Source organism: Anopheles merus, chromosome X (genome assembly GCF_017562075.2).
Source record: "Anopheles merus strain MAF chromosome X, AmerM5.1, whole genome shotgun sequence".
Taxonomy (NCBI): Eukaryota; Metazoa; Arthropoda; class Insecta; order Diptera; family Culicidae; genus Anopheles; species Anopheles merus.
The window spans coordinates 6,154,445-6,172,383 of NC_054081.1; the positions used below are offsets into that span (position 1 = coordinate 6,154,445).

The following is a 17,939-nucleotide window of genomic DNA, read 5'->3' on the forward strand; positions in this document are numbered from 1 at the left end:
ACATAAAGGGACACAACAGCCGCAGAAGTAAACTAATCGGAGAAAACCCAGAAGATAGTAACAAAAAGCGAAAAGGAAGAGAAGAAACACACAGCAACAAAATTGATAAAACAAAAACTGAGCTAAGATTCAATTGAAAAGGGGGAGAAAAAAAACATACATACAAAACACACCTACACACACACTGTGAGAAGCGTTACTTGATTGTGATTAATTGTGCAAATGTTTGGTTTTCATTTTTAGTTTTCTTTTTAAACTGTATACTTGCTACTCTTTTCTTATGTTTTTTTTTTAATTCTTTGTTTTTACTCTTAGACACATGAACAACCAAAACAAACAAACAAAATGCTTGCAGCGGTAAGAACTGGTTTACCTTATCGGCGTCACTTGTTTCGGTTTTAATCGCCCTGCCGACCCCCCCGGGGCTATGTATTTCGTTTTTTAAGTGTACTTTTTTTTATTATTTGTTTGTTCATGGTTTTTTGCAAACAAAACAAAAAAAAACCGCGAGAGAGAGAAAAGGAAAAAAAAACAGTGTGATTAATCAATTTGTGAAGGGGAAAAAATGGAAACGTGCGGAACCGGTTGTTTTACATTCTTGTTCGTTCGAGGGGGGGAGGGGGGGTTTGTGCCGTGCTGTGTGACGGGAAGTGTGTGTGTGTGTGAGAGAAAGAAATAGAGAGAGGACGGAAAAGCGGGTTGTTGGCGCGTGAACATGAGAATGAAACCCAGCGCGGGGGGGAAGAGGGCAACAGTGAGGGGGATGGGATTTAAGCCGAATATAATATAGAATTAGACGAAGAAGAAAAAGAAGAAGAAGAGGACGGTCGGTAAACGCGGGACGTGGAAGGCAGGAGTGAGCGCGTATGTGTGTGGTTGCGTTGAACGGACGCACGACGAGATCTGCTGTAAATAAAAAAAAACTTTACACTTTGAACAGGAAAAAAATATGTATTTTTTTTTGTTTTTGTTTATTTGCTTGCCTTTTGCCTTAAACCTTTAAACCACAGGACAAAGAAAATGGTGTGAGAATTCTTTGCTCTGGGAGGGCAATAAATTCTAGTGTTTTTTTTTTATTTTTATTTTTTTTGTACAAAACCATAAAAAAACCAACAACTTGCGAAGCCGTGATACCGGGCAACACACGTGTTTCGACGCGGAACACACAGATACACAACACGTATTAGAGTTAGCCAACAAATCAATAGAGCAACGAAACAGCAACGGGCCGGGAAGAGCAGCAAGGGGAAAACCCACCACGCGCGCACAGGTTGGCGCAGCAAAGACGACGCTGAACGCCGCGCTACAAGAAGAAAGGTACGTAGGAAAGGAAGCAAATAGTAAGCATAGCTGCAGTAGTAAGCCTAGTTAAATATAACATTGATGATACTAGTAAGGGGTTGGGAGAAATAGCTATTAAAGTAAAGCGAAGAAGAAAGAAAACCAACGCAAAACAAGTGGTAGAAAGCGGAAAACGGAAAACGAAAAACAAAAAGGGAAAAAATAAAGTAAATAAACTCGTTTAGCTATATACATATATATACATACCGGATTTAGTGATTTAGGGTTTATAAATATGAAGAAGAAGAAGAAGAAAAGAGAAAGAGAGAAGGGAAGAGGAAAAACTAGTAATGAACATCGTAATTAAAAAGTAAAATCGATGTCACGTGCTAAAACGGAGCGCGGGCAATTAGTTTGAGGCAGGGTCGAACTAAACAATAAAACACAGTAGTACTAAAAATAATTAAAATATAACAAAACAAAACAAACCCTTTCTCCCCCCCGCTCTCTCTTTCTCTCGACGGTGAAAAATGCCCCCATAGTAGTGAAAAATAGTTTGGGGAGAGGGGACCGAAAGAAAGGGGGACGACGTTGTGGACGAGGAGAAATCTATAACTGTGATTACTATTGAGACAATTTAAAAATATGAGCAGAAGAAGAAGAAGAAGAAGAAGAAGAAGAAGCTGATGATAAAAAATGAAGATAGGAAAAGGAAACAAAAGAAGAAGAAGAAGAAAAAAACAGAAATAATGCAAACGAACAGATTAAACAAACACAAAAACAAGGGAAAATTAAAAGAACGCGAAACGCGTTTGAGGTTTTTTTTTTAGTTAGTACGTGCTGCTCCCTTTTTAGCCAATTCCAAGTGTCCTTTGTTATTTCTTCCATGTCTTACCTTTTTCTTTTGTCATTGCTTGTAAAGCTTTACTGTTCCGTGCTAAAAACAAAAGCAACCAATTACTTTTAGACAAAATGGTACTTCGTTTCGTTACTGGTAAATTGAGCGTTTCATTTTGTAGAAATATCACCCATCCAGTAAGCAGTGCAAGAGCAAAACAACCCCTGTAAAAAAAGAAGAAGAAAAAAGAAATAAAAAAACAGAATACGGTGCGCGAACGGGACGGGAAAACGAAATAAAGTAAATAAAAAAAGGGAATAGGAAAATCGAAACATATTAAACCATCTAGTGAAATAAAAAAGAAAAGAAAAACTTTCAACCGCAAAGCGATATAGGAAAAGGGATAAAAAGAAGAAGAAGAAGAAGAAGAGGAAGACACAGGCAAAATAAACACTACAAACAAAAAAACACAATAATAGTAATAAAAACAAAAGTAAAAAAAAACACACACACGCATACATACATTCCTACACATTATCATTATAAGCAGAGCAGAGAATGGTGCGGGGGAAAGTAGAAAAGGAAACAAAAGCGCTGCAAAGAAAGACCAGAAGCGAAAACAAAAAAACAAAAAACAAAGCAAAACACAACAAAATAAGTGTGACACATGGGACTTTGTACAGTGTGTGCGTGCGTGTGTGTGTGTTTTTGTGCATAGGCAAATGGAAAACGAACTGGAAAAGTGGAAAACTTTTACACACACACACACACAAACTCACAATCAACATCAATTAGCCATGTATGTACATGTATGTAAAACGTATAACAATTTTACCCATAACCGGAAAATAAATCAGAAAATCACAAAAACTTTGAAGAAGAAAAAACAAACGAAAACAAAAACAATTACGTCAACAAATTGTGATAACAGTTCGGAGTAGTTGATTGGCATAAAGCTTGCCCCCGCCACACACACACACACACACACACACACACACACACACACACACCACACCAACACACACACACACACACACAACACACACACCACACACACACACACACACCACACACACACCACACACACACACACACACACACACACACACAACACACACACACACACACAGACTCGGAAAGAAAAGCAAACCTTGTAATAGAAGGAATAATTCCAAACACAGAAGCATTTTTGCTTTTTTTCTTCTTCTTGACTTTCTTCTCTTGTTTTGTTTCATGTGTATATATATATATAATAGAGTTTATTTGTTCTGTTCTGTTTTTGTTGTTTTGGTTTTTTGTTTGCCTTGTGAGTTGTCTGGTTGTTTTGGTTTTTCTCTTTTGCCGGGATTTACTTGCCTTGTTTTCGACCTTTTCCTTCAACCTTGCTTCCAAAGTCCAGCGTATTTATTATTATTACAACCGTAAACACCGAAATCGAAGATAGAGAGAGCGGGTGAGAGATTTGAGATTTTTCTCCAGCGCATTATATTGGGGCGAGAGATATATTGGATTTGGTGGTGGTGGTGGTGGTGGTGATCCTTTACAATTTTCATTTTTTCCTTCTTTTTGTTTTGTTCTAATAATCGGATGCGAAGGGAGTGGAGGATGATCGCAAGCCGTGTTGGCTCCTTCCATCCCTGTCTAGTTTCGGCATGGCTTTAAATACTACCGATGATCGTATGAGAGTTACTATACACACACACACACGCATACACCTGCTGACAGTGTGTGTGTGTGTGTCGGTGCGCGTCGCTGCGTATTACAGTTGTAAATAGACGATTATACTCAGATAACGAGGTTAGAGAATAATTACTACGCACGCACCCACCAAGCGTCGTGAAACAACTCCCCCCACCCCCCTACCGGACCCTTCCCCTCTTCTGTACCATCTCTTACCCATCCCCTATGCTTCTAGTGTACTTTCTTGTTTCTTTTGGTTTTTGTTGCCTGCTTTTCCATGTATCGTTTACGTATCAGCGCTATAGCTTTTCCAGCATTGTTTTTCCCTCGTTTCGCGTTTGGTTTCGCCATTGTTTTCCATCCCTTTTTTTTCTACTTCCGAGTTTCTGAGACACGTGACGTACATGTATGTAGGTGAAAACAGCAAACACAAGCGGTAAAACAAAACAAAACACAATTTGTTTGCCATTCAAAGTGTCTTTCCTGTCCGTTCTGTTTGCTTCGTTCGCTTACCCTTTCGAAAGTTTTGCTCTCTCTCTCTCTCTCTCTCTCTCTCTCTCTCTCTCTCCTCTCTCTCTCTCTCTCTCCCTCTGTCTTTTTCCTTTGTTTTTGTTTTCTTCGTTCGTATGATTTGTGTTTTGAGTATGATTTTACATTGGTTTGCGTGTTGTTGCCAACCACTCTTCTTGATAATCTGCCAATCTTACTCATGCTTAAAAACAAACCTTAAGGCATCTATGATTTACGTTTTTGTTTGTTTGTGTGTGTGTTTATATTATTTTACTTTACTTTCTCTCTCTCTCTTTTTCTCTCTTCCTTTACTTTTTATTCTTCTTCTTCTTCTTTCACTTTTTCTTCATCTTCTTGCTTCACTACATCACTTTATCTTAACAACTATCCTTGACGTAACGCTGGGAGAGGCAAGAGAGAGTCAGAGAGACAGTGAGAGAGAGAGAGCAGTTGTAGGGAGGAGGATTAGCAGCATTAAAGGGAAGCAGGGTCGCATGCACTATCGTTGAAACCTTCATACTAGCTAGTAGCGCCACAACCCCCCTCCTCCCGCCCACCACTTTCGAATCTCAACTTCGATCTCTTACCATTTCTAAGGGGCATGAGGTTTTTCTACACCTACTTGCGACGCTCTCTGCTGCCCCAACATTACATCATTCTGCAAAGGAGACATACATACACACACCTATAGAGGCAGTTTTGCTTACAAAATCTAATGGAGAAAAACAAGTGTTTGTTGCTTGGGTTGCTTTTTCTTATATCACAAAAATAATCCAACATACATAGCGTTAGAGTATACACAGGAGAGCTTGGAGTTTTTTTTTCACCACCCGCATCAGAAACGCAACACGCACGGCTTAAAAACATGACGGTCAGGGGTTCAAACCCCAGATGGACCGATACGTAGGACGTGATTATGCTGCCAGAGTTGTTGTGCCAGTAAAAGAAAGGGTCAGAAAGTGTGTGATCGCGTTAATTAAAAATGAGACGAGATGCCGTACACACACACGCACGCACACACACACACACCCACATACTAGCTAAGTTTTAAATCGTTTGATTATGTCCGGTTTGTTTGTCTGTTTCTTTCTGGCTACAATACATTCACTGCGTTGTGCACGGCTCGCAAGGGCCCAATACGCCATAACCTAACAATTTTGAAGAAGGACAAAACAAAAACACACACACAAACAAAAACCCCGAAAAGTAGAGTTTAACAATAATTTAATGATTTCGAATGATAATGGCAATGTGCGTGTGTGTGTGTGTGTGTGTGTGTGTGTGGGTCTGGTGCGCTTTTAGTGGAGCGGGAGGAGGGTCGAGGGGAGGGCCGTGCCCGCACCGTCTGCTCTGTTTGTGTGTCTCGCTTTCTCCGAGAAATACACTTTTACAAACGGGGAAAAGCAGTACTGGAGCAGACTGTCAAACAAAACCGGCCTAAAGAAACGATTGCACACACACACACACACATACACACGCGCACGCATAACACTTTTGCACAGCACAACCTTACACGCTACCCTACATCTGCCCTACATGCTAATGCTCATTGGAGTGTTGAAACGGAGAAGAGAAGAAGAGAAGAAAAAACACAAACATTGAATTTTAAATAATGGTGAGCCGTCCCCCCCCCCCATATCCCCCTATCCCCCCATGCCGACAGAAGTTCAAAAAGAAATATATCTACAAACGTGTGCACGTGTGTGCGCCACGACGGTCTGCGTAACGGGACGCATTTTGGCGAGGGACCGCGATGTAATACAGCAAAACGAAACAAAAAAAAAGAATTACAAAAGCAACATTATCAAGCAATAAGTGAAGAGGGAGGAAGGAGGGCGGGGTGCGTCACTGCCTCGCAGTTGGAAATGGCAAGTGACGGTGTTTTGTGAACGGGCGGGAGTGGGGGTTGATGAGTCGATGGGACCTGTTTTTTTTTTTTTTTTACTATTCTAATTACTCTTGCGTTTGTGTTTGTTTGTGTCCCTGCGACAACTTTTACCCTGCAGTTAAAATTCACCACACACACACACGCACACACGCGCACACACCAACACAAAGGCATCACAGTCGCGGAGATGGTGGGGTGAGGCGGCGAGGGGGGCAAAAGGTAGGAGTGGGGGAATGAGGTAGATTAAGCTGAGAGTGTTTTGGTTTTGGAAGGACAATGTGTGTGTGTGTGTCTTGAGGAGAGAGAGAGAGAGAGAGAGAGAGAGAGAGAGAGAGAGAGAAAGAGGAGGGAAGAGAAAGCTTTTGAGCAACCACCGGAAAGTGGCGACCGGAATGCTGCTGCTGCCGCGTGCGTGTGTGTGTGTGTGTGTGCCCTCCTCCTCCGTCTCCATCCTTCCCTTCTTCACCTTCCTAGTATGGCCTCTGTCCGTGGCTTAGCACTTTCGATTTTGGTATTTGGCGATTTTTTGAAGTGGTTTCTTGTTTATCCTTTGCTGGCGATAAATTCACCCCCTCCCCCCCGCACCGAAGTTGTTTTCCTTGCGAGGAATATATATATATGTATATGTATAGTACTAATAATAACGGTCCGAACTAACGATACAATATTTAACAATCCGCAGATGCACACATACACACACACACACACGCACGCGTACAGTAACTTTCTACAAGCAGTAATCGCGTAGAACCTTACCCTGGTTCAACCTGTATTTGTATGTGTGTGGCTGTGAGTGTGTGTTTTTTTGTGTTTGAATGTTTTGCAGGTGTGTTCCGTACAATTTTGCTTTGGCTCTCTCTCTCTCTCTCTCTCTCTCTCTCTCTCTCTCTCTCTCTCTCTCTCTCTCTCTCTCTCTCTCTCGCTCTCTCTCTCTCTCTCTGAAATTCCACATCCACCCGCGCGCGGCTCAAACAATGTCGAACAGATAGTCGTCGGCGGATTCGGACGAGTCCGACCAGAAACCGTACCCGCGCACGTTCGACTCGAGATCGTAGTCCGAGTCGTCCAGGTCGGAAAACAGCGACGTCAGCAGCTCGTCGTGCAGGGTGAGGCTGCGGCGGGCGAGCAGGGCCGCGAGCACCTCCTGCAGCGGCAGCGGATCGATGTGCCCCCGGGCGGCCCGGTTCGGGTTGCGGCGGCGGGACGGCGCCCCGAGGTCGACCAGCTCGCCGGACGGTAGCGCGTGCCGGTAGAAGCACTTGTTGCCGAACGGGCAGTTGGCGGCACCCTTCTTGAAGTGCATGCAGTCGGTGTTGTTGCACGCCTGCTTGTAGTTCTCGATCAGCCGCTCCTTCTCCTCGCCCGCCTCCACCCAGACGAAGCTCGGGCAGACGAAGTCGGACGGTACGCGGCAGGTCGGGCAGCCCCTGGCGGAGAGAGGAGGTATATTTGGTAATTAGTTTTGTAATTTGGTAATTAGTTTCTTTTTTTTTGGGCCCGGCCCGTTCTGCCAAATGGCATGAGCATCACGCGATGTTCACCAGCGAAAACAATGCGGAAGCATAATCATGACTTTTTCTGGCTGTGAACAGTGTCACCAACACTCATGACTGAAATGAAGCTCCAATCAGCACACAATTGAGATGATCAGAGGTGAGACTCAAACAGTTGGTGGGCCAACCACACGCTTAGTGACATTTTGTTTAGCACCCAGCTCTTGATCATTCATTTGGTCACGACATTTTCTCTTGGTGATAATCACGACCTTCTTGGAATAATACTTGGCGTGTAGTCGCACGCACCACATATCGCTCAAGACTGTCGTGATGATCACCAACAGAAAATGTCACAACCAAGTGACTGACCAAGAGTTCCACAAAATGTCATCAAGCATGTGATGGTCGCAGCAACTGTTTGAGTCTCACCTCTGATCATCACAGTAGAGGTCGTGACGAAGACATGATTTTGTTTCAGTCGCAGTTTGTCATGACTATGTCAGTGACATTTTGCAGAGCTGATCACAGTAAAAAAAAAAAGTCATGACATACAGGGTTTCCCACGATTTATTGGTCAGATCCCATGATTTTTTGGTGCGTTCCCACGATATTTTGGTCGTATCCCATAGATTTTTGGTTCGTTCCCATAATAAATTGGTATTTTCCGCTTGGATATCAATACAATGGGACCAAAAAATTCTGGGAAACGGCCAAAAAATCGTGGGAACGCACCAAAAAAATATGGGAACTCACTAAAAATTGATGGGATCCAACCAATAAATCGTGGGAAACCCTGTAATGACTGACATCGCTTGGTCGTAAAAATGTCACGAAGCATGCATTGATCACACCAACCGTTTTGAGTATCACCACTGATTATCACAATAGAGACACTGACATTGATTTTTTTTTTTCAGTCAGAATTTTTTATGACAATGACAGTGACATTTTTATTTTTATGACATTGGCAGCACTGGGCAGCACACAAATGTTAGTTTTTCATTTCGTCTTTCGTCCTCTTCTGCTGCTTCTTCATACACCTAAAGGAGTGCCCAATGATGCGTGTCCAACAGAACAAAACCAAACCCATTACTTACCTTCTGATTTTGTTGGCAAAGTTGGTCGCCTTGCGCCAGGTGCGGATGCAGCTCAGGCAGAAGGTGTGCTTGCAGTTGGGCAGTATGCCGAACCGCTGCTCCCGGGCCCGCTTCTCCATCACCACGTCGAGACAGATGCCGCACGATTTGTCGCGCGACCGCTGGACCGCGAACGCGTGCTCCATCTCCAGCTCGTGCTCGCGGATGCAGTCGGCGTTGTGGCGCCGCTGCTGCTCCCGGTCGCGCGGATCGAGACAGTACCGCTGGCACAGCTCGCACAGCTCGCCGTGCACGTGCACGCAGTCGGCGAGCGGGCAGAGGCCGTGCTTTTCGTAGTGGGCGCAGAGCCGCACCTCGCCGGCCGGTCCCACCTCCGGCTCCGTGCCGTTGTGATTGTTGTTCATCGTGACGACGTTCGCGTAGGAAAGCAGGGGCGAGCCGGCGCCGGCGGCAAGCCCACCGACCGCACCACCATCATCGTTCTCCTCCTCCTCCTCCAGCTCTTCTTCTTCCTCTTCTTCCTGCTCCTCCTCCTCGTCCTCCTCTTCCTCGTTGTCCGCCTCGTTGTCGGCCTCGTTGTCCAGCCCGTCCTCGTCCGGCTTCTCCTCTGTGTCCTCTACCTCCTGCTCCGCTTGCTGCTGCTGCTGCTGCTGCTGTGACCTGTCCATCGCTGTGCGACGCTGCTGCTGCTGTGGCTCGGCCACCACCACTGTGCGACGGTCGCTCTTTCGCTTGCTCTTTCGCGGCTGCTGCTGCTGCTGCTGTGGCGGTTGGGGCGGCTGTTCGAGGGGAAGCTTCGCTTTCGGCACAAAGACGGGCGCGTCGATCCAGCGGGACAGATCGACGGCGCCTGTATGGCCGCTCTGTTCGGTGTTGGGCGCAGCGGCGTCCGCGCTCGCCTTCGGTGCCGGTGCACTGTCGGCGGGGCTGCTGCCGTCCCTGATACTGTTGCCGGTGTGATAGCTGCTGCCGCTGGTGGTGCTGCTACTGCTACTGCTAGTGCTGCTGCTGCAGCTGCTGCCGAGTGTGGCCGGCTCGGCGGCGGGATGTATGAAGCGGCAGGTGCTGCCAAACCGGCACGTACCGTACTGGTAGAACCGGCAGACGATCTGTGCGGCGGCCGCATTGTCCAACGGTGCCACCCACGGCATCGCGGCCAGTATCTCGGGCCTACTCGTGGTCGTGGTGGTGTTTGCTGCTCTGTTGCTGCTACAGTGGTTGATGTTAGTGCAGGCCTACTTGGTTGATCGACGGGGCGCTATTGGAAACCCTAAAAAGAAAAGGAACAACACATTCATTAGTGTCTAACATAATCGTGGAAAAAAGAGCAGTTAGCACAAGGTAAAGCAACAGAGACTGTGAACTGGACAAAGGAGGAGTAGGAGTGGACGAGCAGATAACCGGTACGACATCCGAGCGCATTGAGACGTTTCTTAAAAACGATTTTGCATGGGAGCACAGACATGCAACGTTCTTGGCGCTAAAGGAACGTTATGAACATTTTACCATACACGAAGAATTCAATTCAATTCAAGTAAATTCAAATTGTCAGCCTAACGGCTTAAAAATTCATAAATCTAACTGATTTCCAACTTAATCTATCTATCGATTTCGAATTCCTAAGAAAATGCCTAAGTTGTTGGCCAGAAGAGGGAAAAAAATGTAGGCTCGACCCGAGAAGAAGAGATCGGAAAACGAAGATGAGAAGAAAGAGTATCAGAAAAGGGACTAAAGGCGGGAATGGGGAGGATCTACTGCTAGTATTAAAAGCGCGTATACATTGGAGGAGCAGAGGCTCATTGGAACCGAACGTTATACAACGAGATGAATTGAACGCGCGTTCGAGAGCGCATCACCTCGAAGGGTTCTAGACCTAACAAATTACAACGAGTTTCGTAACTCGGCATAGCGCCATTGGGGCCAGCCATCCGTCGCAAGACGAACTCCTCGTGACCCCCACCAACTGTTTGAGTCTCACCTCTGATCATGACTGGACCAACGACCACAGAAGCTTATGCCAGCGTGGAACTAACGAAAGAACAATATAGTGCTTTTATGCAAAGCGGGTCATGGAAAGCGCTGGTGAGTCTATATATTAGCCCCAACGTTCTAGTGACACTTGCGACTACCCACTGTAAATGTTATAATTTAGTGAAAAATGATTCATCATCTGGAAAGCGAATATCCGTGACGGATAGGATTGCGGTTATGACAAAAAGATATTACAGAGAATATAGCCCATCGATAAACAAATTAGTAAAGCAAAGTGTTTTTTTTTTATTTTAAATAGCAGGAGGTGATGCGGAATGGTATCAAAGGCGGCCTTGAAGTCCGTGTAGATTGTGTCTACTTGTAAGCCAGAATCATTGCCTCAAAATGTCACTGTCATATCATTGACAAAAAAAAATCTAACTTAAAAAAATCATGTCAGCCTCATGTACCCAATTGTGGTAATCAATGGTGATACTCAAAACGATTGGTGTGATCAATGCATGCTTCGTGACATTTTTGGACATGGCTTTTTTTACTGTGATCAATTCTGCAAAATGTCACTGAGAAAGTCATGACAAATTCCGACTGAAACCAAAAAAAAAAATGTCAGCGTCATGAACTCTATTGTGATGATCAGAGGTGAGACTCAAACAGCTGTTGCGACCTTCATATGCTTGGTGACATTTTGTGATACCAGCTCTTGGTCAGTCACTTGGTCGTGACATTTTTTGTCAATGATCATCATGATAGTCATGGGAGATAGGCGGTGTGTGCGAGTGGTTGCCAAGAAATAAAGTGAGCATGGTTTCTCGCTCTGTTTGATCCGACAGACAATCAAAGCAGACAGAGCGAGAAAGCATGCTCATTTTGTTGCCTGGGACCACACGCCAAGTATGTTCCAAGAAGGTCCTGATTATCACCGACAGAAATTGTCGTGACCAAATGAGTGATCAAGAGTTGGGTGCTAAACAAAATGTAATCAAGCAAGTGATTGGTCCGCCAACTGTTTGAGTCTCACCTCTGATCATCTCAGTTGTGTACGTGAGTTGATTGGAGGTTCATTTCAGTTCAGAAACAGTGGTATTTGGGAGCGCTATTCACAGCCAGAAAAAAAAAGTCATGATTAGGCCTGCACCGGCATTAAGCTCAGCTTGTCAGTCAGAGTATCACGTTGGCCTCAAGCAATCGCACGTCGCATTCGGCATGTCATGACGCCCTTTCATTGAGTATCAGTTCAACGCACAGTTCAACAACAGGAAACAACAACACTCAGCCATAAGGAATGCATTTATAAATCCTGCGCCGCTGAGTCCGTTCGATACGAGGTTCATCTCAAACATCTCAAAATCAATCAGACTTATTCCTTTTCTTGCAATTGAAATGTCTCGACGTCGAGTTGAATTATTGCTATGGATGTTAGGTCTACATTGCTACTAAGCTATCCCCCGCTTCTAATTGCGGTTTCGATGTATCCATAAAAATGTGTCAATTAGGTGAGTTTTTTCTAAGAAAGTGTCAACGTGTTCTTTCGATTCCAGAATCGATTCAAGCCTATTAGTCATCCTCTAGATTTGGTCTTGCTATTTGTTGTTATCGATTGATTGTCGCTGACAGGCTTCTGGAGCATATTTCAATGCACAGCAATTGAGTCAAATTTGTAGCCTCTACTCTCATCGAGTAAAAGAATAGAACAAACTCCAACGTTAGAAGCTTCCTTAAAACTGATTAAAACAAAATCTCTCGAGCAAGTCCATAGGTAATGCCCCGTAAATGGAGAATTTTTAGACTGCACTAGCTTTACAGCATAGTTTTTTCCTATCAATTTGTCAATTCCAATCACCCGGACAGAAAACTGCGTTCATATAGCTTAAAAGTTGAGTTAGTGTTTCTGCCCTTGGTTACGTTTTTCTTGCTCCAAAAGTTTCTTCGTTTGCTTTCTGGCGAAGGGATGCATTATTCTAATTGCTTTTCCACTTTGTTCGCATAAAGCCTTTCACTGCTCGAGTCCAGCAGATCTGCCACAAGTTGACCAGAAACAAGGAGCAATAATTGTTGGCCAACTTGTTCCTCCTGTTCCTTCGAACAACAATGACAATGACATTCACGCGGCCGAAGAAAGGAGCTTCCAGTCCTCTTTGTTTCCTGGGCATCGTCATCTCTCCCTAGAGCAGCAGCTTTCGCCAGCTGCCAACCAGCCAGCTCTTGCTTGCTGTCATTTCGTTCAACATTTTCATCTTGTTTTTCCTCAATCTTTGATCACAGCCACTCACGCACACACACACACACACACAAACAAAGGAACACAGTGTGGCTGAAGGGGGCAGCATTATGGGCAGCAGAGCCGATGCTGCAACATGACGTATGTATGTGTGCACCACAGATATGCAAACATTTGCATTTTGGTAATTTGTATTGCTTTTTTTTCTTGCTTAATTTTTGGCTTCTTCCAATTGGTATTGTTTTTTATCCTAAAAAAAGCAAAAAAAAAACATTAATTTTCATGTTGGATACAAGAAACATTACTGGAACGTTTGTGCGAATCAGCATGTGTGCGTGGTAGTGATGTGCTTTTCGGAGCGCACCTACGACTCCGATGCCGACTTCGGAAAAATGAGAACCACTAGTTCCACCCGGAGTCGTTCGGATTCACCCGGATTCATTTGGAGGTGGAGTCCAGAGTCGATCGGAGCCGACCGGAATCGAAGTCCGTCCGACTCAACAGGCAAAATGGGCACCTTCTATTTAAGTATTATTTCACTACAGAGATGCATTCCAATGCTCAAAATGTATTCGTTAAAGTGTTCTATGAACACCATGTAAGTTTAGTAGTTAACACGAAAAAAACATTCTGGAGCGGCTACAAATTGTTTGGCAAAATATTTCGGTCAGATGCGCTAGTGAAAATCTAAATTACACTAGTGAGTACGGACAATGTTTCCAGGCCTTACAGGGTTTTCCAGGGGTTCCCATAGTTGTGGGATACTTTCTTGATTCGTTCTAGTTGAAAGTGAACTTCATATGTTAAAATTGTACTCTATTGCATCCTTTTGGGACAGATTCCTATGAAATTCTTGTTGGATTTTTCCACAAGGTTGCTATAGAGTCCAATTCCTATTACATTAAGTTCATTTTACCGAAGAAAGAGTCAAAAAAGATTCCCTCAGCAATGAGAACTCCACAAAAACCCTGAAACATGCCCCTTTTGCCACGCTTTCCCCTACGCCTGTGGGCCTTTGACGACCGGCTCCGGGCGATTCCGAACGACTCCGGAGCCGGTTCCGAAATTATCGGAGTCGGATCGGAATCGACTCCGGATTTTTGCCAACTTTACCCATCACTAGTGTGTCTGGTTGAATGCATGTGTACAAACGTGTGTGTGTGTATGTGTACGCGATTGAAACAATCGAAATTGCGAGTGTGGAACGTTCCACACATTGCGACACACACACACACACAATCATCCAGGAAGAAGAGAAACGAGCGAGGGCAGAGGGGGGGGGGGGAGGGGCTGTCAATTGGTTACTAAAGAAAATAGGGTAAACCAAAAGCAAAAAACTAAAAGATAACTTTAAACTTTTCACACTTTTTTGTAATGTCACATACACACATACACACGTAAACATTGCAACAGTGTTTTTGTTTTGCGTGTGTTTGTGTGTGGCGGTTATCTTCTCTTTCTCTTGTGTGTTTTTCTGTGCTTCCAGGAGGTTCCTGCTTCTTGCGCCTTCGCTGCTGGTTTTTTGGGGCGCTTCCGGAACATCCAGGAATATCTCTCTCTATCTCTCTATCTCTCTCAATTACACACACACACAGACTCACAAATACGCCAAGAGCTACAAGTCGTATGTTGATGTATCGGCCTATTTTCGCTGCCGTTTTTGATTGCCGCCCGACCTGCTGCCCCTTTGCGGCTCCTGCTGCGCCGTGGTTTTTGATAGAAGAAGGGAAAAACGGGTCACAGCACAATCGGGACGAAAAAACGCCCCAGCCCTTTTGTCCTGGTGTTGTTTGGTTTCGGAAGGAGGCGGATTGGATCTCGCTTGGGATCGGAAAACTTTCCACTGTCCACCGTACACACACACACACACACACGCCCATAAACACACTTCGGATGGTGATCGGAGTCAAAATTTGCAGCTGGATCGGAGTTTTTTTTTTGCGGGCAGTCAAAGGAACACAACAACGAAAACAACAAACAAAAAAAAACATTCATGCATAGTCACGCGCACACACACACAGACAGGGACAGAAAATCCGTGCTGGCTATGGCTGGCTGTCAGATGAATGCACACGCCATTAAACGCAGCTGGTGGTGCAAAACCGTGCGCGCGAGCGAGACGGCACGGCGTAGAACACACACACACACACACACACATGCATGCAGGGACCGTTGCAGCAAATTCCGGAGAACTCTTTGCAAATGTATTAAAAAGCAAAAAAAAACTTCACCATTGGAATGAATGACTGTGTCACTGTCTGGCTGTGTGCCTGTATTTTTGCGTTATTTTCTTCTCTTTCTCTCTCTCTCTCTCTCTCTTTCTCCCCCCCCCCCCCTCACCGGATGTAGATACTGCGTAATGCAGGGTGTTCTCGGGGTGGTGTGTGAAAATTCGGCAGCGAAGAAAAGCAAAACAGCAAAGACAAAAGGTGCATGACACAGCAGCGGGCCCCAACAGTACGGGGTGCAACACACTCGCACATTACAACATCCACACAACCCCCCCCCCCCCGTAGGTGTGGGTGTAGGTGTAAGTGTACGTGTGGAGGAAAAATGAATGGGGAAGGGGAAAAAGAAAACAGGAAAAGCATCGCATTGGGAGCTGCATTCGCATGGCATGGAGGAAACTTTTTCTTCTTTTCAGCACACACACACACACACACTTCCGTTCTGTGGTGAAATGCACACACTCAAGCACATACACACAAACGCACACCGATTTGCTGCCGGTTTTCCCTTTTCGATCACAACCACGAGGACGGGGGGGGGGGTTCGAGAGGAAAAAAAAGTCAACGTTTTGTCAAACGAAAGGAAAATGGCGGAAGGAGAGAGAGAGAAAGAGACGAGCGGCAGCAATACGAAGAAAAAAAAAACGATCAGTTGCTTACCCCGACGCGCTCCCCTTTGGTTGAGGTGTGCGCCCGCTAGCCTGGGCCCCTATTGCGCGTTCCAGCAGCCCACGGGGTGGCAAGGGGGGGGGGGGGGGCGGTGCGGTTGGGGGCAGACTGGTTGAATGGTGCAAAAATTCTGACGGACGGGGGGGAACGGCACGAAAACACGTATATCACGACACGCAGCGCGGAGGAATGCCGCAAGCGACACGAAACGATTGTCACGGCACAGGGCGGGGGAGAAGCTGGCAGGCACGGATACGCGCACAGACGCGTCCACACACACACACACACACACTTGGGCTGGAAGATGCGTTTTTCTTTCGTGGTAGTTTCCGTAGGTTTCTGCTAGCGCTGCTTGCCACTGCTGCTTGGCAAATACACCGCGACTGCTGGCTGTCGGCGGCGGAGCGGTCGGTACACGGACAGCAGCGAGCAGCTTTGACAGGCGCTTGACAGGCGCGCGCCGCCATGCTTGCTTTCGTTGGGCTGCCACTTTTGACAGATGGCGACCACAGACATACACACACACGTTTGAGGTGGATTTTGTGGTGTGTGATGAACAAAATCGGGCACTGAAAAGGTGTCAGTCAACTAATTATGTCTTTATTAAGTTTATTATGTATTTTTTTCATCTTATAAATAAACAAAGTCGTTACATTTGATCCGACAAAAATCCGGACTCGACACCGATCCGATTCCGACTATTTTGGAATCGAACCCGTAAGGTAGGTCCGCTTAGCATTATCCTAAGCCAAGGACTGTGTAGGAACGAGGTCAAGTAATATTGAACGATTTGACAAGTAGCCAAGAGTTCGTTACAGGCAGTTTGACATCTAAAGCCAAAAATATACGGTTCCGGAATTTCGCGACCGTGGAATTTCGCCTGCTGTCAAACCCATACACAAAGCGTCAACGGCAACTTTTCGGAACTGTCAAATCCATACATTTTTCAGCAAGCGGAATGCCGCGGCCGTGAAATTCCGGTCCGTGTATTTTCGGCCTAAGAGCTCTTTTCGATTCAAATTTTAATTGCGATAAAAATGATAAATTGGTTACTAAATGTTACACCAAATGTATTGATGCCTCTTTCAATAACAATGGTTTAAGGGTTTGATGATTTTTTCAGGACTTTCTGCTGTCAAATTTCATCCAAGATGGCCAAACCGATTTTGGCTAATACAGTGGAGCGCCGGTTATCCGTGTACCTTTTATCCGCTTATCCGTATCTCACTGGAAAAACATAAAAAAAAACAAGAATTTGTGATTAAATATAGCATTTGACTCAGGCCCGTGTCTGTGCTCCATCGCATGCGATTTTATCGCACGTGCTGTCAAACGCTTTTTCGTATAATATTGCGATTATTTGGATGATTTTAATAATATAACGATTATGAAAAATTAAGTTGAGATTGTTCCTACAAAACACCACACATTTAGTTTGACAGATAAAATCGGATGCGGCGTCCGACGAAATCAAAATTTTTTGATTCCGTCGTACGACGAAATCGCACGTCCGACGTTATCTGTCAAATCCCATATAAAATTTTGACAGGCCTTCCGATAAAATCGCATCCGACGGAGCACAGACACGGGCCTCAGGGCGGTGGCAACGCTGATCGGATGCGATTTTATCGGACGAGATTTATATGGGATTTGACAGATAACGTCGGATGTGCGATTTCGTCGTCCGACGTTATCTGTCAAATCCCATACAAAAATTTGACAGGCCGTCCGATAAAATCGCATGCGAAAAAGCGTTGCCACCGCCCTCATTATCCATGTTATTCGCATAGGCGAGGTCGAGTCCCGAGAAGCCCGGATAAACGGCGCTCCACTGTACTTGACTTCGCTCGTACACAATCCTTGATCCTGAGCCTTCCCGAGCAAGGTGTATGAATATGACCAGGTGAAGTTGTTCAGAGCTAATTGACATTTCTCGACTTGATATAACTGTTCCTTGGGCTCCGGGACAAAACTCAGGAAGGGGAGAGAGGGGCTTGTCCGGAGTCGTCGGCGACTTCGATCCGATTCCGGCTATTGTTAGA

General features: G+C 45.2%; 1 protein-coding gene across 4 annotated transcripts; it reads right to left on the reverse strand.

Annotated features, from left to right (window-relative positions):
* Positions 1-7,076: 7,076 nt before the first annotated feature.
* Positions 7,077-16,315, reverse strand: LOC121590709 (probable E3 ubiquitin-protein ligase makorin-3). Of its 4 annotated transcripts, XM_041910641.1 has the most exons (4): positions 16,190-16,315; positions 13,053-13,250; positions 8,791-10,060; positions 7,077-7,624 (listed from the first exon to the last, which is right to left on the reverse strand). In XM_041910641.1, exons 3-4 carry the CDS (start codon positions 9,939-9,941, stop codon positions 7,165-7,167), a joined length of 1,611 nt encoding a protein of 536 aa, XP_041766575.1. In that variant the 5' UTR covers positions 9,942-10,060; positions 13,053-13,250; positions 16,190-16,315; the 3' UTR covers positions 7,077-7,164. The 4 variants fall into 4 exon arrangements, with proteins under 4 accessions (XP_041766575.1, XP_041766566.1, XP_041766551.1 ...); XM_041910632.1 differs by lacking the exon at positions 13,053-13,250; XM_041910617.1 differs by lacking the exon at positions 13,053-13,250 and having other exon boundaries at positions 15,889-16,315.
* Between the last annotated feature and the right edge of the window lie 1,624 nt (positions 16,316-17,939).

Coding starts and splice junctions, on each gene's coding strand:
- LOC121590709 (XM_041910632.1), bottom strand. CDS start 9,941: ATGCCGTGGGTGGCACCGTTGGACAATGCGGCCGCCGCACAGATCGTC. Junction 7,625..8,790: donor TTTGCCAACAAAATCAGAAG/GTAAGTAATGGG, acceptor TCTCTCCGCCAG/GGGCTGCCCGACCTGCCGCG.